The 20,314-nt window shown below is 43.1% G+C and overlaps 1 protein-coding gene across 2 annotated transcripts in view; it reads left to right on the top strand.

The window, feature by feature from the left end:
• Positions 1 to 4,690: 4,690 nt before the first annotated feature.
• LOC137420818 (prostaglandin E2 receptor EP3 subtype) overlaps positions 4,691 to 20,314 on the top strand; it is a 29,055-nt gene continuing 13,431 nt past the window's right edge. The window contains exons 1-2 of one of the 2 annotated variants that reach the window (XM_078771302.1): positions 4,691 to 4,815; positions 11,135 to 11,333. In XM_078771302.1, coding sequence (XP_078627428.1) covers positions 11,137 to 11,333 — 197 coding nt within the window. In that variant the 5' untranslated portion in view covers positions 4,691 to 4,815; positions 11,135 to 11,136. Of the gene's footprint in view, positions 4,816 to 11,017; positions 11,334 to 20,314 lie in introns of those variants that run through there. The other variant, XM_078771291.1, reaches the window with a different exon arrangement.

The raw sequence follows: 20,314 nt of genomic DNA, 5'->3' as shown, positions 1-20,314 counted from the left end.
ACTGTAGTTGCCACCCGAGCTTACCTAGCTCCTCACCCTAACCTGGGGAAGGCCCTCTGGCTCCCTTACCCCACTAATGCCCCCTCTTGCATCGGGCTACCCGGGTCCTCCTCTCGGGATCCACGGGCCCCACTGAACTCTACTACCTGGCTCCCAGAGCCTACCTGCAGCCTCAACTGGCTGACAGAATACCAGTGGCGGAGTGCTCAACCAACCATTCTCACTAACAGGCCACATGCCCAGCCATTTCACTCTACTCATGCACCAAACAAAACACTTCTTCCTACTACCCGCACCACAGATGTCAATCTCCAAACACAATTTACCTATTCCCTCTACCTAACTTTAACCTACCCTCCCCGAGTACTCATTAAGGGGTCCATCCTGCCCCCATCCACTCCTTCGCACCATACACTCCACTCCACATATTCTACACTACTCACTCCACACCATTCATTCCACACACCTGTACTTCACCTGCACATCAAGCAGGTTAATCACTCAACACACACACACACATCTTTCTCAAGCAGTGCCTCATTTCACCAGCACAACTGGGAACTAACATACGCAATGCCTCATTTCATCCGAAACCTCCTGCTCACACACACAGCATCATTTAAGCTATCGACTCCCTTCTAATACTAGTGCTCCCCGTCATCCCTTTACTAAGCACTCCCTCGTCATTATCATCCAACTACTCTACTCTACTCTACGTCCCCACTACAGGTACAATGTCACTACTTAAATCTTGGTCACCTATAGTCATCTCTAGGTCCCTATACATTTATCCTAACCCTCCCGGGCTAGTTTGTACTGCCACCCCATAAACTATAGCTCCTTTGCCCAAATATGGATGTGAGGGATGGTAGAGCTACCATCCCTCTACATCACTATCGCCATCACTACCGCTAATCCAGTCCACTGTACTATGAGCCTCCCGGGGAAATACATTTTTTACAGCTCGGCTTCGAAAAGCCGAGCAATGCATACTGTGGTCTGTCTCCTGTAGGTTGGGTCCGTCCGGCATTAGGATTCAGGAGAGGAGGTTTTGTTGGGCCAAGATTCCAGCGTCCATCCCGGCGTGAACCCTTTCGGTCTCCGGCCCGATGACCCAACCTCGCCCGGTCGGAACACCGCCCCCGCCAGGGGGCAAAGGTCCGACCTGGCCTTTCTCCCCCGGAATCGCGCCGCTCGCCGCTACGACAGGGCACCGACCATACAGGGCGGAGCCCGGCTCGAATCGTGCACGGCGCTCCCTGCAGGAGCGACGCGGCAACGATCCCCGCCGGCCCCCGCAGGACACAAAGAACACCACGCCCCGAGAGCTCGCGTCGGCTATACATCGGCCTAACCGCTGCCCCGGTCAACGTTGATGCTCCACTCGCATGCTCACACCACGTGTTCCGTTCTACACTCACGAAACGCGGCGCTCCAATGCCTCTCGTACATCACACACATTTCGTTACTGCACTCGCTCGTGCATTCTCTTTCGCTCCACACTCAGGTGCACACCACCCGCTGCTCGCACACTCCGTTAAACACCTCTCTCGCGCACATCCCGGTGCACACTCTCCCGTTACGTACTCCGTAACACTCATGGGTGTGCACTCTTGCATCCAACCACTCAGCGCACACCTACCCACGGGTGTGCAATCCCTGGTCGCACCCCCACTCACGCACTCTGGTGTGCACTCCCGCATACGCTCCTCATCCATCTCACTCTCTGTGTCGCTCTCACTCCCACTTTCACACTCTGTCATACACTCACTCTTCGGCACACACTTTTTCCTCACACTCACGCCATTTCCTCTCACACAGCGCACCACGGACCTCCTACAAGCGCCCGGGTGACGGCTGGATCCCAAGCACGCGAAAAATCCTCTCGCGCCAAATCTTTTCGCGCCATATACAACCCGGCTTACCTTCGGGATCCTCTTCTCCGCACGCACCTGGAAATCTTTATAAGGATTAGCAAGTACGGCATCATGATGTAAATTCAGACTTTGAGTACATTCCATCTCAATCTCCGATAATGCCTCTATGCCTGCCGTCTCTCCAATCCCAATTTCCACTATTGCTTCGATTTTCTCATTAAGCTCGACGACCGCTGGCGCTAATAAAATCAAATTTTCTAATTCTGCGGGCGCCGGCTTCCCCATACTCCGGGTCGCGATTTCTATACCCGTCCAGTTACCTGCGCCTTGCTCTGGCTCGCTTTCCCCGCGCTTCTCAAGTCGCGCTACCCCGTCGCATACCATTCTGCCTCTCCCGCCCAACTCGTGGTCTCTGTCCCTCCCCAATGCTCTTATTTCATACTTGGCTTTGTCCCTCGCCAATCCCTCATTTATTTCCCGGGCTTGGCCACCCATGTCCTTCAATTTGCCCCCTAATCTGCTTCCTAACCCCCCAATTTGGCTTCCCATCTCATTTCTCAATCCGCCAATTTGGTTGCCCATATCATTTCTCAACCCCCCAATTTTGCTGTCTAATCCCCCAATTTGACTTCCAACCCCCCAATTTGGCTTCCCAATTCATTTTTTAATCCCTCAATTTGGTTTCCCAACCCCATTTGTATGGCTGCCTGCAGCTGCTCAATGTGGTCCTGCATATTCATCCTCCCATTTGTGCAGCGGGCGCAGCCCTCGTCGCCATGTGTGAGGCGCCGCCATTTTGTGCGCCTGCAACCCCCACTACCGCATCCTCATTGCTTTCCTTCTCCATCTCTCCCACTTCTTCCCTGGGGTCCTGGGTTAATTCTACTTCTTCTTCTATCTCCTCCTTTATCCCCACCGGCATCCGATCGACTCGGTTATCCATGGCACGATTTAATTTAGATGTTTTAATCAAATTTTGGCCGCTCAAAATTTTGACCAAATTTTTCACAGATGAGAAAATTTGGTTCCGGTCCAAATCCCACTCCCCGGCACCCATTGTTATGGCCAATAGCACAATTGGTGTCCAAAATTTTGGTCTACTAAATTTAGTCCCAGGTTCCAAATCCCACTCCTGACACCAATTGTTGCGGATCTTGGGGGTCGGCTCTCCCCTTATCAAGGGCGGGGGGGGGGTTAATCCCCTTGTCCTTTTAGCTGGCCGTCCCGAGTCCTGGGAAGCTATAACGTCCGTCCCGGCGCGGCGTTAGGTAGGGTTTGCTAGGCCTAGGGGTTCGCTGCTACCTAAGTACTAACGCCAGCCAGAAACGAGGGAATAACTCCCGCTCGAACCACGGATACGTTGGTAAATGCCGAGCGGTTAGCAACCCGCGATCCGAGCTATTAACAAGCGACTAAACCCGATTCTATGCGGTTCCGATCGTGCCACGTTTACCCAGTGGAAGAAAGGACGGATGCGATCGGATTAGGGAAAACCAAGAAAGAACAAGGTAATTTATTTACAAATGTACAGAAAGAAAGAGGAAACAAAAGGATGTACAGGAAGAAGAAGAAGAAGAAGCAGGACACAGGGCAGTCTTAAAGACAGTCTTAACTTATGACCCCAGACAAACATACACACACACGGGGATTGTAGCTGGTAGGGCGGAAGGTCCAGGTAGATGGTCCAGACGATGGGTTCCAGGCTCCGGTTCACTCCAGTCCAGCGCACAAAACCCGGCAGGCAGCTCTGCGTATCATTCAATGCGAGCGGACCTTACATATAGCGGGTGGGGGGGGGGGGGGGGGGGGAAGCTGGTGTCCTTCGTACGTACTTTGTGCCCTCTCGTGCTACACGCCCCCCTCTCCCAAGTCCTCCTTACAAGCACCAGCGAGTGAGTCCTTTTTCGCCAATGTGCGCTCCGTATTAGGCTTTCGAAGCAACCAGCGCTCTCTCGCCAGTCCCCAAGTCCTTTTGCCAGCGTGCGCAGTCCAACCGAAAGAAGAAGTCCATAAAAGGGCTTTGCGTTCGCCTTTTATCACGCGAGCCAAGATCACTCCGCGCGCTCCAAAACCATGCCCGCCAGCGATCTCACCTCAGCCCTGGTTGGTTGGTGAGGGCTTACCGGCCACGCCTTTGACGGCTAGTTGACAGGCCCCACCTTGTTCTTGGCGTTCCGCCCCCTCCTTCCTCGGGCCGACCGCATGGTTAATGGCGTCATTTGATCGAGCTTCAGCTCAAGGCAGCGAACGCTGCTAACAAGGCGCGTAATGGCGGCGCTTGGAGAGGGAGGTCGCAAAATGGACGAAATTGGGACCTACCCTTATTTAATTGATGCAACGCAGATTCAACTATTGGAAGCACGGCCTTATCTGAAACACATAATAATGAAATAACTAAGTTCCTATGGTGGCCTACGTGTTGCTTGTGGACTAACTAGGGGTGCAACCTTTAACCTTTAATGTCATATTTACAAGTGATTATTTATTTACAAAAGTGTGGGTTCTAAAACCGCAACAATATATATATATATATATCTACATATCTATACATCTATATGTCTATATGTCTATATGTCTATGCCTATGTATATGTATATGTATATGTATATGATTTTTCCATGTGCAAATTGATATATCCATTGCATCAAATTATTAATGTAATGCAATGGTTACATGAATTTGCACACACGGGTTTAAAGTAACGCATAGATGTTGAGATGAAAAAGTAGGAAAAACGAGAAGGATGTGGGAGGTAATGAAAGGTGGGGGACGGGGCGGAGAAAGCAGACAGGGAGAGGGAGCTCAAATCGAGTGAGAGACGGAATGACGAGAGGAAATGCAGACTATGTGAGAGGGAGAGAGAGAGAGATTTATTATGATATCCTGAGCTTTATTTGTATCACATCTCTGTTTCGACTCTCATCCTAACGATTTCCAGGTAAGGATTTTTAAACCTGCAAGGGTTTGGGTGTTACGTGGAATTATTATAAATCTGGTGCAGACCTGAGGATGTCACAATGCAGCAGTTTGAGTTTATTTCAGGACATTCTATGAGTTAAAAAAAAAACTTGTTCTTCAATACTTATTATGTCTGCTTTCCAGATTTAATCTGCTTTGATTTAGTAAATTGCACAATAAAGTTTCAAAACTACAATATTTAAGCATTCAGATTTTTTTAAACCATTTAATTCCTCCTAGTGGTTTATTTTATGTAAAGTAAGAGGAGAAAATGTTTTTTGTTGTATAATTCTCATATTAATTATTTTTGTGTTTCATTCATTCTTCAAATTTCTGAAAACATCATCGAGTGATTGATGGTAGATTATGAGCAGGAATTGCCTCTCCCCATATCGAGGACTTATTCTGTTTCAGCCTCTTGTACTGTGATTGATGTTTCACAGTGAGTGACAACATACACATGCACATACTACAGCAGCTGTCATTCGTTTTCATGTTTCTTTAACCAAGTGTGTTTATGCTTTTTCTATTTTGAAGGTGAAGGAGGTTGGCCACTTGCCTTTGTAAAGCAAGACAGACATTGCTCTAACGAATTTTGCAATGACTGCAGTTTCCTCTTACTAGCAAAGGACTTAAATGGACTTGAACCTGAAACACTCATCAAATTGCAACTTATGCATACTAGCAACGGTACCCGCCCTACGGACGGGGTTTCAATTGGGAAGCCCAAATTAAAAGGCAAAATATCAGAAATTGAAGGCTTTTTTATTTTAAACGATTTATATAAACATCCGTTAAATCATATCACACGCAAATCATCAAAATCTAAATAGTATTTGTAGAATTTCAATAAAAGCCACAACACTGTTCATATCGGTAAATATAATTCCATAGTGTTTGAAAAAACTGGAAAATTGGAAAAATTGGAAAAAAATTGGAAAAACAATTTCGCCTATTTTACTCCAGGGGTCCCAGGAATACACTCCCAAAATTTCGTTGCGATCGCTTCAGTCGTTTTTGCGGTACCTGGGAACAGACAGACACAGTCATTTGGTGAATTATAGTAAGATACCTAAACATGTTCCCATTTCAGACGGATCAAATTGTTGGGGTGGAACCCGTTTTTAAACCGTCCTCAGCAAGGGAGGGGGGTGGGGGGTTGTGGGTTCGAATGTGCACAATGCACATGTCACATAAAACGCTGGAATATGGAACTCGGTAGAGTGCACACCTCCGCAAGGCTAAACAGTTTGCGGTTTGTAATCCACTGATAGGCCAGATCTGAATTCGGACCTGAACCAAAATCGAATCGGGTTGTTCTTGTCACCTAACCAACTCGTCCCCCAAGTTTTGTCCTAATCCGTCTACAACTTTTTGAGATATGCTACTCACAGACAGACAGACAAACAGACACGGGTGAAAACATAACATCCTCCCACCTTCAGTGGCAGAGGTAGAAATGCAATTAGGAGACGTTGATATGCTTTGACAATGTTTACAAACACGATAAAATAAACATACTAAAGAAAACAAATGTAAAAATGAATTTTTAAAATGCAGACACGTACAGCACACGGCACACGGCACACGTACGTACGTAACTGAATGCTTAACCCCGCTTTTTGCTTCGCGAGCGCAGCGTAACTACAATGGGATCCAGGTCCCCTATATGATCAGATGTCGATGGATTCTCTTGTTGAAGCAAATGGATGAAGGTCTGAAGGTAAATTTTAGAAGGGTGAGGATGTAGGCACATGGTATAAAATAAAGGGGTCAGAGGAAGTGATTGGATTTATTATTTATTTATTAATTATTATTTCATTATTTATTTATTTGTTATTATTGTATTATTTATTTATTTATTATTATTTTATTATTTATTTATTTGTTATTATTGTGTTATTTCTTTATTTGTTATTATTTCATTATTTATGTATTTATTAATATTTTATTTATTTATTTACTGGTCAGAGGAAGTGATTGGATTTATTATTTATTTCTTTATTATTATTTTATTATTTATTTATTTGTTATTAACGTATTATTTGTTTATTTATTATTATTTTATTATTTATTTATTTGTTATTATTGTATTATTTATTTATTTATTATTATTTTATTATTTATGTATTTATTAATATTTTATTATTTCTTTATTTACTGGTCAGAGGAAGTGATTGGATTTATTATTTCTTTATTTATTATTATTTTATTATTTATTTAGTTGTTATTATTGCATTATTTCTTTATTTGTTATTATTCATTATTTTTGTATTTATTAATATTTTATTATTTATTTATTTATTGGTCAGAGGAAGTGATTGGATGTATTATTTATTTCTTCATTATTATTTCATTATTTATTTATTTGTTATTGATGTATTATTTGTTTATTTATTATTATTTTATTATTTATTTATTTGTCATTATTGTATTATTTATTTATTTATTATTATTTCATTCTTTATGTATTTAATAATATTTTATTCTTTATTTATTTACTGGTCAGAGGAAGTGATTGGATTTATTTACAGTCGGTCACAGATTAACTGTCTTCATTACTTCTGCTTGATCCATGGTTTGTGTGTAGTCAAGTTATATTTAATCTCCAAACTGTGATTAACATCACCACTCTATCAGCTTAACCACTTCCTTGAGTTTCCCACGAGGTCGCCATCCTCAGTCCTCTTGTGAATTTATTTATTTTTAGGTCCTTGTAAACTTCCTCATGTTGTGGAGTAAATGACCTTCACAACTGCAGCTGCTCTTTATATGCACTTACCCAGTGATTTTAACACAACGTGACCCATATTTATTTCACACAGCGCAATAATTACACAAGAAATAATTAGGAACAGGGGTACATGGATTTATTTAATTATTATTTCCAATGGCTGTGTAACTGAATTTCATCGATTCCTTAGGGAAGAACTTTAGCCGTCTTGAGTAAGAAATACATTTTCTGGAGGCCAATGAAGTTCTTGATGGCATTGAACGATTGAGACATGTGATTTATATTTTGGAGTTCTATCATTCTACAGTCTCTCCCGATCATTCTCTCCCGGTGTGTACCCCGGTTTAGAATACGTACACCGTATCCCTGCGAGGGTTGGCGTCAGGAAGGGCATCCGGCCATAAAAACATTGCCTCAAACAGGGAACCATGATTGTCATGGGGCCCGCAAGGCTAACCCCCGCTCTAGCGGGGAAAATGGCCTCAAGACGTTCATTCATTCATTCATTATCATTCTACACTAAACAGGAGAACTAACAATACAACCGATTTCAGGCTTCACAAAATTAATTACCCCGTGCACACAAAGCGAAAAGCGGGGTTAAGCAGTTAGTTCCCTTTGTCTGTCTGTCTGTCTACAAATGTCAGTTTATGAACGAGGAACAAATTAATTTGAATTGAATGTTATATTTTGACCCCAAATCGGAAAACAAACTTGTACTTGAGCAGCATACTTTGACTGAATGTGTCCTGATAGCACATGCGCAGAGAGAAAATCTTTTTTTTTTACTGTCAGTCAGTGAACCAAAATTCCAAAAACATTCCGAAAAGGAAACATACTGTTTTTAAGGACGTCATAAAAGACACAAACAACAGGCACGAATAACTAATGTAACGTGTTAAATAAGGTGGTGTAAAAGATGCAGCATAAACGGTGGTAAACTCCTGATGTTTTTTTTTTACAAACTTCAAAATCGTTATTTCATTTCGATTGAATTATATAATTGAACAATGTCGAACACAAATCACCTTTTTGACACTTTCAAAACCCTTCCGTTTAGCTGCACTTGGCCAACATATTACAGCATTTTACATGATCATGACAAATCAAATTTGCCGCTCATAGACCTCATTTGCCGCCCTCCTTTTGTCTCAAGACTGTGGGGTGAGGTGTTCTATGAACTCTCTTGTTTCAGTCTGTATATATGAATGAATCGTTTGAATGAATGAATTATTGATCGTTTTAAGGCCATTTTCCCCACAAGAGTGGGGGTTAGCCTTGCGGGCCCCATGACAATCATGGTTCCCTGTTTGAGGCAATGTTTTTTTTATGGCCGGATGCCCTTCCTGACGCCAACCCTTAGTCACCTCTTACGATGCGCAGGGATACGGTGTACCTATTCTAAACCGGGGTACACACCGGGATCATTCATCCCAGCAAGCTGGTACTCAATTTGCCGACCTCGGAAGGATGACAGGCTGAGTCAACCCCCTGGTGTTAATTTACCGATCGACCGGGATTCGAACCCAGGATCCTAGGATCCAAAGCTGGCACCCTAACCGCTAAGCCAACACCAGGCTAATCTGTGATTGCGAGTCTGTGAGTATTTCAATTTTTCCAGAATCCATCCATATTCTGCAGGCATATTAAATTCATTGTCTTCCTACTAAAACTGTTATTGTGGGGGAGGCAAACTCTTTAGCATGCATCATTGGTCAAATAAATTTACAAACCTATTTATACACACTATCAACTGTACCCGCCCTATGGGCGGGGCTTCAATTGGGAGGCCCAAATGAAAAGGCAAAATATCAGAAATTGAAGGCTTTTTTTATTTTAAACGATTTATATAAACATCCGTTGAATCATATCACACGCAAATCATCAAAATCTAAACAGTATTTGTAGAATTTCAATAAAAGCCACAACACTGTTCATATCGGTAAATATTATTCCATCGTGTTTGGAAAAACTTTTAAAAAAGGAAAAATAATTTCGCCTATTTTACTCCAGGAGGTCCCAGGATTACCCACTCAAAATTTCGTTGCGATCGGTTCAGCGGTTTTTGCGGGACATGGGAATGGACAGACGGACAGACATTTGGTGAATTATAGTAAGATTATCCGAATAATAATCAATGAAAATACCGATTAATAAAAGTCTGTCTGCAGGGGGACAATGTACCAAATACAGGTAGTGCACAGACCAGAAAAATAGTGTTATAGCGATAACTTATCATGTCCACTCAAATAACAACCAAATTGTATCAATAATGTTTATATCTGCATTATGATAGGATAAATCTAAATGTAAAATCAGATTGAGTCTCAACACCAAACACGTCATCTGCCCGTGATCGACCCATAATTGAATATTCGAGTATAAAAGGAGCTCGGTCTGCGTCGGTGTGTGCGTCCGACAATTCTTATATTCTAATCATACGAAAGTTTGCAATTTGGTGTCTGTCTGTCTGACTGTGATACATTAGGTCGTTACTTACCCAATCTCAACAAAACTTGACAGTAGGGCTAAGGGTCACATTATGGAGGTTGTAGCAACTTCATTTGACACCCTCTCCAAGGGGATTTTCAACCTGGGCGAAATCCGTGTTAAGGTGTATATCCATGTTAAGGTAGCTTATCGTGTCATTTTTCCAAGGCAGCTTCGAATAACAAAAGTAATAACAAAACTCATGATAACAGAATAATATTGATGTTATTACAAAACAAAATTTATATTAATACCATCCTTCCCCCAAGGGGTTTTTCCTTTTTGGACAAATGCCGTGTTAATGTGTATAAATGGCTTATAGTTATAGTGGCCTTTCGTGGGGTACCCGAAATATTGTAAACCACAAACACCAAGCCAGCCGTTCCTTATCATCGGTTTTGAAGGGAGTGCTTGATTGAATGCTTAAGCCACTTAGCAAGCGCTCTACAAGAAACTTGCTAACTGAGCACACCCCGACATTCTTAAAGCCCAACCCAAGATCTACTGCAATCTGTATACCCCACAGAGATTAATAACATGACCCGTCCTGCCGCTCTCCTACGGAGTGGAATAAAACTGAGATTTACATTGCACATAATCATCGAAGTTGCTGGTTTAAGTCATTGACAGCTGTGAAGCTGATGCAGTGCCCCCCTATGGAGTATCGCAGGAATTTGTCATTTTGGTCAGGATGCCGGTGATAACTCACGTCCATCCGAGGGACGGCGCACACATTGATGCGAAGCCCTGCTTGCGAGACACCAGGTCGACCTGATACAATGAAAACAATTGCTGTGAACATTCACTCAAATCCACTGGGCAATGTCACTGACTCACTTGTTTTAGAGTGACACATCGACACGTTGGTAGGTGTGCAATACAATTTAGAGCTTAGAATATTCCCAGGCCACAATTATGACACTTCACAGTTACTCCTCTTCCTTGCTTCTCACTTTTTACTCTTCATTGAGGGACAAGACAAATAACCACCTCCTCAATACCTAACTAAATATGTGGACGTCTGCCACATCAAAAATATGATATTCTAATATTGGTTTTTTCCTCCTTCCCACAGGAATGTCAAACATTAATCCTTGCCCCTCCAATTCTACATGGGACCAGAACTATGGTTTGGGTTTTGGCCTTGTCCCCTCTGGGCCCTTCTATCATTCCAGGCCTGCTCCTCCCTGTGCATCCATTTCCATCATTTTTCCCTGCGTCATGCTGTCTGCTGGTCTGTCTGGAAATATCCTTGCCTTTACTACTGTCTACAGGTAAAATAAATACATAAATTTTTAAAATGGAAACAAAGAATTAATGAATAAACACTCAAATATTACCATTGGTTATTACCCTCGCCAGAGAAGAGGGTATTGCATTTGAGTCTGTTTGTCTGTCTGTTTGTCTGTTTGTCTGTTTGTTTGTCTGTTTGTTTTTCTGCACAGAATAAATATGATTTTCTCTGCAACATTCATCCGATTGATAGGAAATTTTCATCATAGGCGCAACTCCCCCTGTATACATTTTAATGATAATTATGACGTCATAGGTCACGTGGTATGGGCGCCATCTTGGAAAAAACGAAAAATGTTGCACCTCTATATCTCCGAAAGCGCTGAATAGAAAAAATTGAGACATGGCTCATTGAGACATTATCCTTGCTCCAGTAAACAAATATAAAAGTTCATCATGCAGAGTTATTAGATTGTTTTCACCTGTGCGTCCTTTACATGTCTCGCTGTGGGTCCATATAATCTCATTATCAACAGTGAAGCACAATAATTAATAGCATTATGGATGTCTGAAGGACCTGAAAATTAAATTATTCTGATATACCATACTCTATGACAGAGAGAGATGACAGATTCCTGCACCATCTGCCATACTAAGCCTGGGACACTAGAGCAGAGGTTGGGAGTTGAGGGGGGGGGGGGGCAATTACCCCATGCCTTTTGTTAAAATTATAATTTTTTTTGACAGCATAAATGTTTTTGACAGCATATAATTTGACAGCATTTGACAGTGCAGATGCGGGAAAAAGTCCGACAATAAATGCATCATATCCTTTAAATGCCAATAATTTTGTCCTCACAAGTCTTCAGGAGCCTTTAGGAGGCAGATCTCGAAAATTCCTCAAAAGGAATCACCTCTTTTTTTTCTTTTCTTTTTTTTGTATACAAGATCGAGGCTCGTGAAAGAGATAACATTAATGCCAAAAAACAAACGGACACATATGACGAAATAAAGGGAGCGGTAGACAAGATGGGGAGAGAGGGGGAAGCACACAAGTACAACATTTGAGAGCAGGGACATCGGGAGATCTATGGGAGGGAGAGGGCTTGGGGGGAGGAGGCATGGGAAGGGGGGAAGGGGAGCGGTATAAAACACATGGACATTGCTAGGACTTCCAGGAAAGAAGTCAGTATTTCAGAAAAGTGAATCTGGGGTGAATTAACAGGGGTAGAAAAGATCAAGGTTTTGGATGGGGAACCAGGTCCCATCTACCTCCTGTATAAGAGATGGTGGTGAACAGCTGTTTTAAAGACCTCGAGGGATGAGTGGGATTGAAGAGAGTGAGGGAGTTTGTTCCAGGTGTGGGAGTAAAGAGGAATGAAGGAGTGAAGGTGAGCAGAGAGTTTTGATTTTGGCAGTTTAACCATAAGATGGTTGTTGGCAGATCTTGTGCGACCTGTAGAAGTATTTGGGGGACAGAACCCAGAGAGAGCTGGGGGGGCAAGGCCAGAGAGGAGTCGGTAGAAGACAGAAAGACCACCAACCTGCCTGCGGTGAGTAAGTGAAAGGCCCTTGGAGTTAGCTTCATCACGGGAGATTCCAATAATTCTGAATGTTTTGGTTTTAACAGGGTGAAGCCGAGCTAGGTGTGAGGCAGGAGCACCAGACCAGAGGGGAGAGCAGTATTCAATTCCAATTTAAACGGATTAAACTGATTTATTAATCAACTTAAACAAGTAAACAATTTAAATTAAACTGATTCCAATTTGTCCTGTATTTAATCAATTTTCACTGTGATATGAGGAGGTGGTATCTTGTTAGCGAAAGGCACTACCTGACAAGCCTACAGCCGCCATAAAGCTATACGTACACTTTCTAAGATAGCTATCGTGCTGTGTAATACACGACTAATAATTAATATGATTGATAATTCTCGGTATCACGATTAATTGAAATAGTCTTCCCAATAATCTTACCAATTCCTATGCTGCTTTTTAGTTCAATTTGATGCGTCAATTTCTTCGTCAATTTGCACCTTTGTGTTTATCCCAAGAGTCTTTTGGCTACTCGAAATCAATAAAGGGAAGGATATGGTGTTCTGCTTCCATTTTTATTTTTTTTGGCACTCAAATAAATTCTGCTCCCTTGCCCTTATACTGACTGCTCTGACATCCTTTGTGGGAGCATCATTGACGTCATATGGTACAATGACTAGTACAATTGCAATCAGCGGAGACAGAGTTGGTGAAATGCCAAATGCTGCCCTGTCTCCTAGCATTAGTTGCTGTAAGTTGAAGACTTCACAGTTCATTTTACAAACGACAATTGGGTTATCGCGGACACTCTGAACAAACTCCAAATTCCTGCCATCTTCGGCCAAACGTCAGTCGTGAAACACTGGGGCCAGAAAACTTTCCTCTGCCCACCCCACGAGGTGGGAATAATTGGGGCCGATAAAAAGGCAGTAATAGTCGCTGCAAGTTTTATTTCCTTTTCCATGGATGGTTTCCTTTTATTTCCTTTTCCAATTGCCAAAATAAACCATTAACATTATACAAACTACAAAAACTACAAAAAACATTAACAGTTGGTCCTCACGAACCTCACACAACCCTTCATGACACCAGGTATTGGTGAATTCATCAAGGTTGTTTGCATCCTTATTGAAACAAAACTCTAGTTTAAGTCTTGCTGACACGAGGGCATTGAAAAACAACATTACATTGCATTCCCCGGCAGGTTTACCGTTCAATTTCTCCCTTCTTCAGAGATATATTGCCAGCTTGGCTATGGCAACAAGAAACCTCATTAACATGTTTTCCTTGCTTGACTTGGCATTAAAGCCAAAAATAAAATAACGCAACGAGAAAACAACCTTCATCCTGTGTGCCACAAGTTTAAACCACCGAAACAAAGGAACCAATCTCACACAATTAATGAAGGCGTGGAACACGTCCTCCGTACATATGCAGAATGGGCAACATGTGGATGTAGGAGAGAAATGGTTGATTAACTTATTGGAGGGGACTATCCAGTGGATCAGTCTCCATTGGAGATCACCAGATCTTTTACTTACGAGCTTGCTATACATGGAGTTCCATACAGGTTCAGAGGGGGGCCCACAGGCAACAGTCTCTTCCACCGGATTACTCCATTTAGCGGCGTATCCCCCAGCAGTAACTTGACACATGACTTGTATAGCTCTTTACTGTTAGTCTCTTGAAAGGGGCTTAACCCCATGCTAACCGGGGGTAAGTCTTCCGACTTGAAGTGCACCAATAGCCCAGGAAAATCCCACTCATCGTGCAATGGTTCGAGCTCGTGGGACCAGCATACTCTCAGCCGTAACTCTATTAGTATTACCTCTCTCAACACTTTTGCAGTCACTCTTTCAGATCGAATTTCTGCTAGCTCGGCTACTTCTCGAGCTGATTTCCACCCGCAACCTGAAACATGCCGGAGGTGCCATACTTTTGTGATGCCTGGAATTATAAAATGCTGGCAGAGGTCCCTACTCTTGGGCATGTTAGGGTAAAGCCGATTGCAGAACAAAGGCTCTTGTGCAAACATGTTGATGTCATAGGTGTCTTCTTGACGGCACACTGTGAGGTTCTGCCAAGCATTCAACACACTCTGATAAAAAACAGGAAGAGGAGATATGTCAACTTGTTGAAGCAGGACCAAGAAACTTTTGCGGCCATATCCCAGCCCGCCAGCTTGCCGCAAAATGTGTGTGGCCAAAACATGGTTTGGTAATTGCTCTTTCGCCAAAAGTTTTTGCACAGAACATAGCCAAAAGGCCATTATACGGCTCCTGACGTCGATCATACTCTGGCCACCCTCGGCCAATGGTCGGCATACAACGTTTGTCCGTAACCAGTGATGACCTCCCCAAAAGAACTCCAACAGTTGCCTTTGCACTTCCTTCACCAAGCCTTGTGGTGGTTGCAAGCAGATGAATCTGTGCCACAAGAAGGAGGCGACTAGATTATTGACTAGCAAACCTCGACCCTTATACGAAAGGTGAGGCAGGGCTCTCCTCCACCTACTCAATCTCTTTTTTACGCGTTCAGCAACACCTTCCCAGTTCTTCTGGCCGTACTGTGGGGATCCAAGAAGATACGTTATTCCTTAGTAACATGAGAAGTGATTCCATTACAAGGGTGAACAGTAAGCCGGAGACAGGGCAACCTTGCCTTACCCCCCTTTGAACCTGTATGGGACAACAAAGCTCATTATTCACCTTAACACCTCAACTGCCTTAATTTTCGTATGTTGCGACATACGAAAATTCTAATCGTATGTCTCAACAATGGATGGAGGTCCTCAATGCCAAACAGGAAATTAGAGCTGTCTCCCTTGACATATCACAATATCACATGCCTTCGATACGGTCTGGCACCCCGCTATGCTCACCAAACTCTCCGCCTATGGTATCCAGGGAAATCTCCATGCATGGCTTGCGGACTTCCTCTCTAGTCGTAGTCAACATGTGGCCCTGAATGGGTTTCTCTCATCTCCCCTTCCTGTTCAGGCTGGAGTTCCCCAAGGCAGTGTTCTGGGCCCTGTGCTTTTGATGGTCTTCATCAATGATCTCTCTGACTCTCTTGAAAATCCTCTCTACCTATTTGCTGATGACTGCACTCTGTGCTGCTCCATTCCTCATCCCTCAGATCGGCAGTCGGCAGCCTCCTCACTCCCCGCAGACCTGGACAAAATCACAGACTGGTCAAACAAGTGGAACATGTCTTTCACTCCTGACAAACCCCACACTCTTACTATGTCTTTCCAAAAAGACCGACTGGAGAGCCCTCTCATCTACTTTCTGAACAATCCTCTCCAAGAAGTTCTGTCACTCAAGCTTTTGGGTCTCACTATCTGCCATGATCTTTCCTGGGAAAACCACATTTCCAATCTGGCCTCCAAAGCCAGTCGCCCACTGGGCATCGTCCGTCGTGCGAAGTCCTTCCTTGGCACACCTGAGCTCCTCACCACATACAAGGCTTTCATCTGCAGCTCAATGGAATACTGTTCTCCCCTCTGGGCCAGTGCTCCTGCCTCACACCTAGCTCGGCTTCACGCTGTTGAAACCAAAGCTTTCAGAATCATTGGAATCTCCCGCGATGAAGCTAACTCCGAGGGCCTTTCACTTACTCACCGCAGGCAGGTTGGTGGTCTTTCTGTCTTCTACCGACTCCTCTCTGGCCTTGCTCCCCCAGCTCTCTCTGTGCTCTGTCCCCCAAATATACCTACAGGTCGCACAAGATCTGCCTGCAACCTTCTTATGGTCTTATGGTTAAACTGCCAAAATCAAGACTCTCTGCTCACCTTCACTCCTTCATTCCTCTTTTCTCCCGCCTCTGGAACAAACTCCCTCCCTCTCTTCCATCCCACTCCTCCCTCCAGGTCTTTAAAACAGCTGTTCACCACCATCTCTTATCTTCCTCCATCCAAAACCTTGATCTTTTCTACCCCCACTAATTTCACCCCAGATCCACTTTTTTGAAATACCAACTTGTTTCCTGGAAGTCTTTGCAGTGTCCTTGTGTTTTATACTTTCTCCCCCACCCCCCTTCCCACGCCTCCTCTCTCAAAGCCCTCTCCCTCACAGATCTCCCGATGTCCCTGCTCTCAAATGTTGTGTTTGTGCTTCCCCTTCTCTCCCCATATTGTCTACCGCTGCCCTTATTATATGTTTTGTGTGCCTGTTTTATTTTTTGTGTGATAAATGTTAGCTCTTTCACGAGCCTCGATCCTGTATACAAAAAAAAACAAAAAAAAAAAACTAAACAATAAACCCAGGGAAGAAATCAATTCAATGAACTTTTACTTTCCAAGAACTCTCAACTTAAATATCTATTCTCTGTTCCTAAGATTTGCCACTTCAATCCATTATCCTTTCTCTTCCCATCAGTACACCTTAAAGTGAAGAATCAATCAATGTATCAATATCTCCATGACGCCACAAAGCCCCTACGTTCCCATCGAATTGTTTGACCTGAAATCTGTCTCATCCACAAGTTTCAGGGTTTGTCATCGTTTGTCTGCTTCATTTTCAGGATTGTTAACTATTGCAACTGATTGGGATTTAATTGGCCCTAGAATCGGTCGAGACATGGATGTCTGGCTTTCGGACCAACCTCACCTGAAGTTGTCTGCAAATTGATTCGTTAAAATTCTAATCGTTTGACACCTCTTCTGACTCCTAGACAATCACAACATACCCAATCTCTTTGGCAACTTTGCACAGTTGATCTTTAGATTCCAATTCTTTCATAGCTTTGTCCTCTGTTAATCGCTACTTTATTTCCCTCTTGATGAAATGAGACTAAAATGTTCACTGCAAAGCATAAAACATATTCAACATTGAAGGTTACGGAACTGAAAAGTGTGTTTATCGACATGTTCAAGCGTGCACTGATTCTCATCTGGCTAGGGCCCGGGTGCTGGAAGCCCGGATAAGCCTATCCTGTGGATAAATCACATATCTATCCGCTGGATGGCTTCTAGCAACTGGGCCCAGAAGTCGATCCTTTTTGGTACTTTCTAACCTGTATGAATTTTGAAAGGTTATTTGTGAGAAACATAGCAATTACAGAGGCAGTTGCTGTAGAAGTTGCAAAAGGTACAAAGAAGCATCGGATTTGACCTGGACTTTTGTTTACAACAAAACTTATTTGTCATTATAGTCCTGGTAATGGATACCGATAATCAGGTGTTTCCTGATTACACGACTGCATGTGCTGAAAAGCAAGATGGCGGCAAGTGAGGCAAAGAGGATTGGAACAGCAAATGATTATTAATTTTTTTTGGACCCAAATGAGGGGAATAAAGGGGCACCAATTTGATTCATACAGCTGCATGAAGGAGTAAATGTATTTTATTTGCCAGATGTAGGGCACCCCTTTATATGAACTTTTCTAAAGCATCACTTGGTTCCTCCTAAGAACACAAGGGTAGTCCAGCATGCACACGAGATTTTTTTTGGAATGTCCCTTCTTTTCTATACTTTACCACATAGCACATACCATATATAAAGGGCCCCTTTCTATGCCCCTGGCATTTTACCCGAGAATATATTGTCGGGGGCCATGACCCTCAATCACAACCTGAGCACTTACGATAACATCGGCTACTTGCTTCTAGTTTTTGATGAGATGGAGATGTGAATTTCTGCCATTAACTTCACAACATGTCTCCTACCTATTACCCTTGCCAGAGGAAAGGGTATTGCATTTGGGCCTTTATGTATTTCCTTTCCTTTTCAAAACAACTGAATAAAATGGCTGACAGAGTTGGTGGATCTCATCGGTTGACCATGCAGAAATGTATAAGCGTGCAAGTGTTACAAGTTGGTTTGTAAACATGGAAATGTGTCTGAAGTGCATTCGGACAATTGTAGGAACCACTCGGCTAGAGATAATAAAATCAATGAAAATAAAAGTTTGAGAAAACAGAATCAGTGCATCATGTTCTTGCCACTAGTACACCCAGGACTGTAACAATAGAAGAAAACAATGGCTGTCATTGTTAGAGACAAAGGAAGAATCATGTGATGTCTCTCAGAGGAACATCATGTCCTTGACACCTTCTCATGAGGAGTCTAAGGCTGAAACTGTACAGACTGTGATTGTTACAGGAATATCGACAGAAGATGATCCAGACAGCCAGTTGCAGTTCCATGATATTCTCAAAGTAGGTGGAGTAGGGGCTGTTTTACTTTTTCTGGACAAATGAGGCCAATTTTCTTTTCAACAGCCTTGCTAATACCACAGTTAGCTTTACTGGGGAAATAGAAGTCTCCATGTATGTAATTTTCAATAACTAGTTAAACTAACCTGACGCTCTGTTATACAGTAACGTGAAAAATTAAGTACACCCCATGTAAAGTTTTGACTTTTTCAACATATTTCAACATACAGCTATTTGATCTTCATTTCAACAATATTGATAGATAAAGGTGATATAATATAACAAATATCATGAAACATTTACATTTTGTAGTCCATTGTATAATTTAAATAAACATAAATGCAAATTTCGCATGTGGAAAAAGTAAGTACACCCTTGGCTCTAATAGGTGGTATTGCCCCCTTTGGCAGAATCAACCTCAAGTAGGCGTTTCTTATAACTGTCTACCAGTCTCTGACATCGACTGGGAGAAATTTTTGCCCACACCTCCATGCAGAATTCTTTCAGCTGTGCAATGTTTGACGGGTTTCTTGCATGCACAGCTCGTTTCAAATCCCCCCACAACATCTAGATGGGATTTAGATCCGGGCTTTGACTTGGTCATTCCAGAACCCTCCATTTCTTTCTTTTCAGCCATTCCTTGGTGGATTTACTGGTATGTTTAGGGTCATTGTCATGTTGCAAGGTCCACCTTCGGTTGAGCTTCAACTTTCCGACAGATGGCCTCACATTATCCTCAAGCACCTTCTGGTACAATGAGGAATTCATAGTGGATTCTATGATGGTGAGCTGCCCAGGCCCTGATGCAGCAAAGCTGCCCCAAACCATAACATTTCCACCACAATGCTTTACAGTTGGTAGCAGGTTCTTGTTGTCAAATGCTGTCTTTGGTTTTCACCAAACATGTCTTCTGGTACTGTGGCCAAATAGCTCTACCTTTGACTCATCTGTCCAGAACACATTGTTCCAGAAGTGCTGGTCTTTGCCTTGGTGGTCATTGGCAAACTTTAGTCTTGTCCTGATGTTATTTCTGGACAGCAAAGGTTTCCTCCTGGCACACCTCCCATGGAGATCAAATTTGTGCAGCCTCTTTCTAATGGTAGACTCGTGCACTTTGACATCAACAGTGGCAAGAGCTACCTGTAAGTCCCGTGATGACATTCTGGGGCTCCTAGAGACTTCTTTCAGCATCTTGCGGTCTGCTCTCGGGCTGAACGTGCTGGGGCGGCCTGGCCTGAACAAGTTGGCAGTTGTTTGGACTCCACTCCACTTGTAGATGATATTCCGGACAGTCGAATGATTGATTTCAAATTGTTTGGAGATCTTTTTA

Source organism: Myxine glutinosa, chromosome 1, assembly GCF_964187855.1.
Source record: "Myxine glutinosa chromosome 1, kmMyxGlut1.1, whole genome shotgun sequence".
In the NCBI taxonomy this organism is placed as follows: Eukaryota; Metazoa; Chordata; class Myxini; order Myxiniformes; family Myxinidae; genus Myxine; species Myxine glutinosa.
This window is presented reverse-complemented; position numbering and strand designations above follow the sequence as displayed.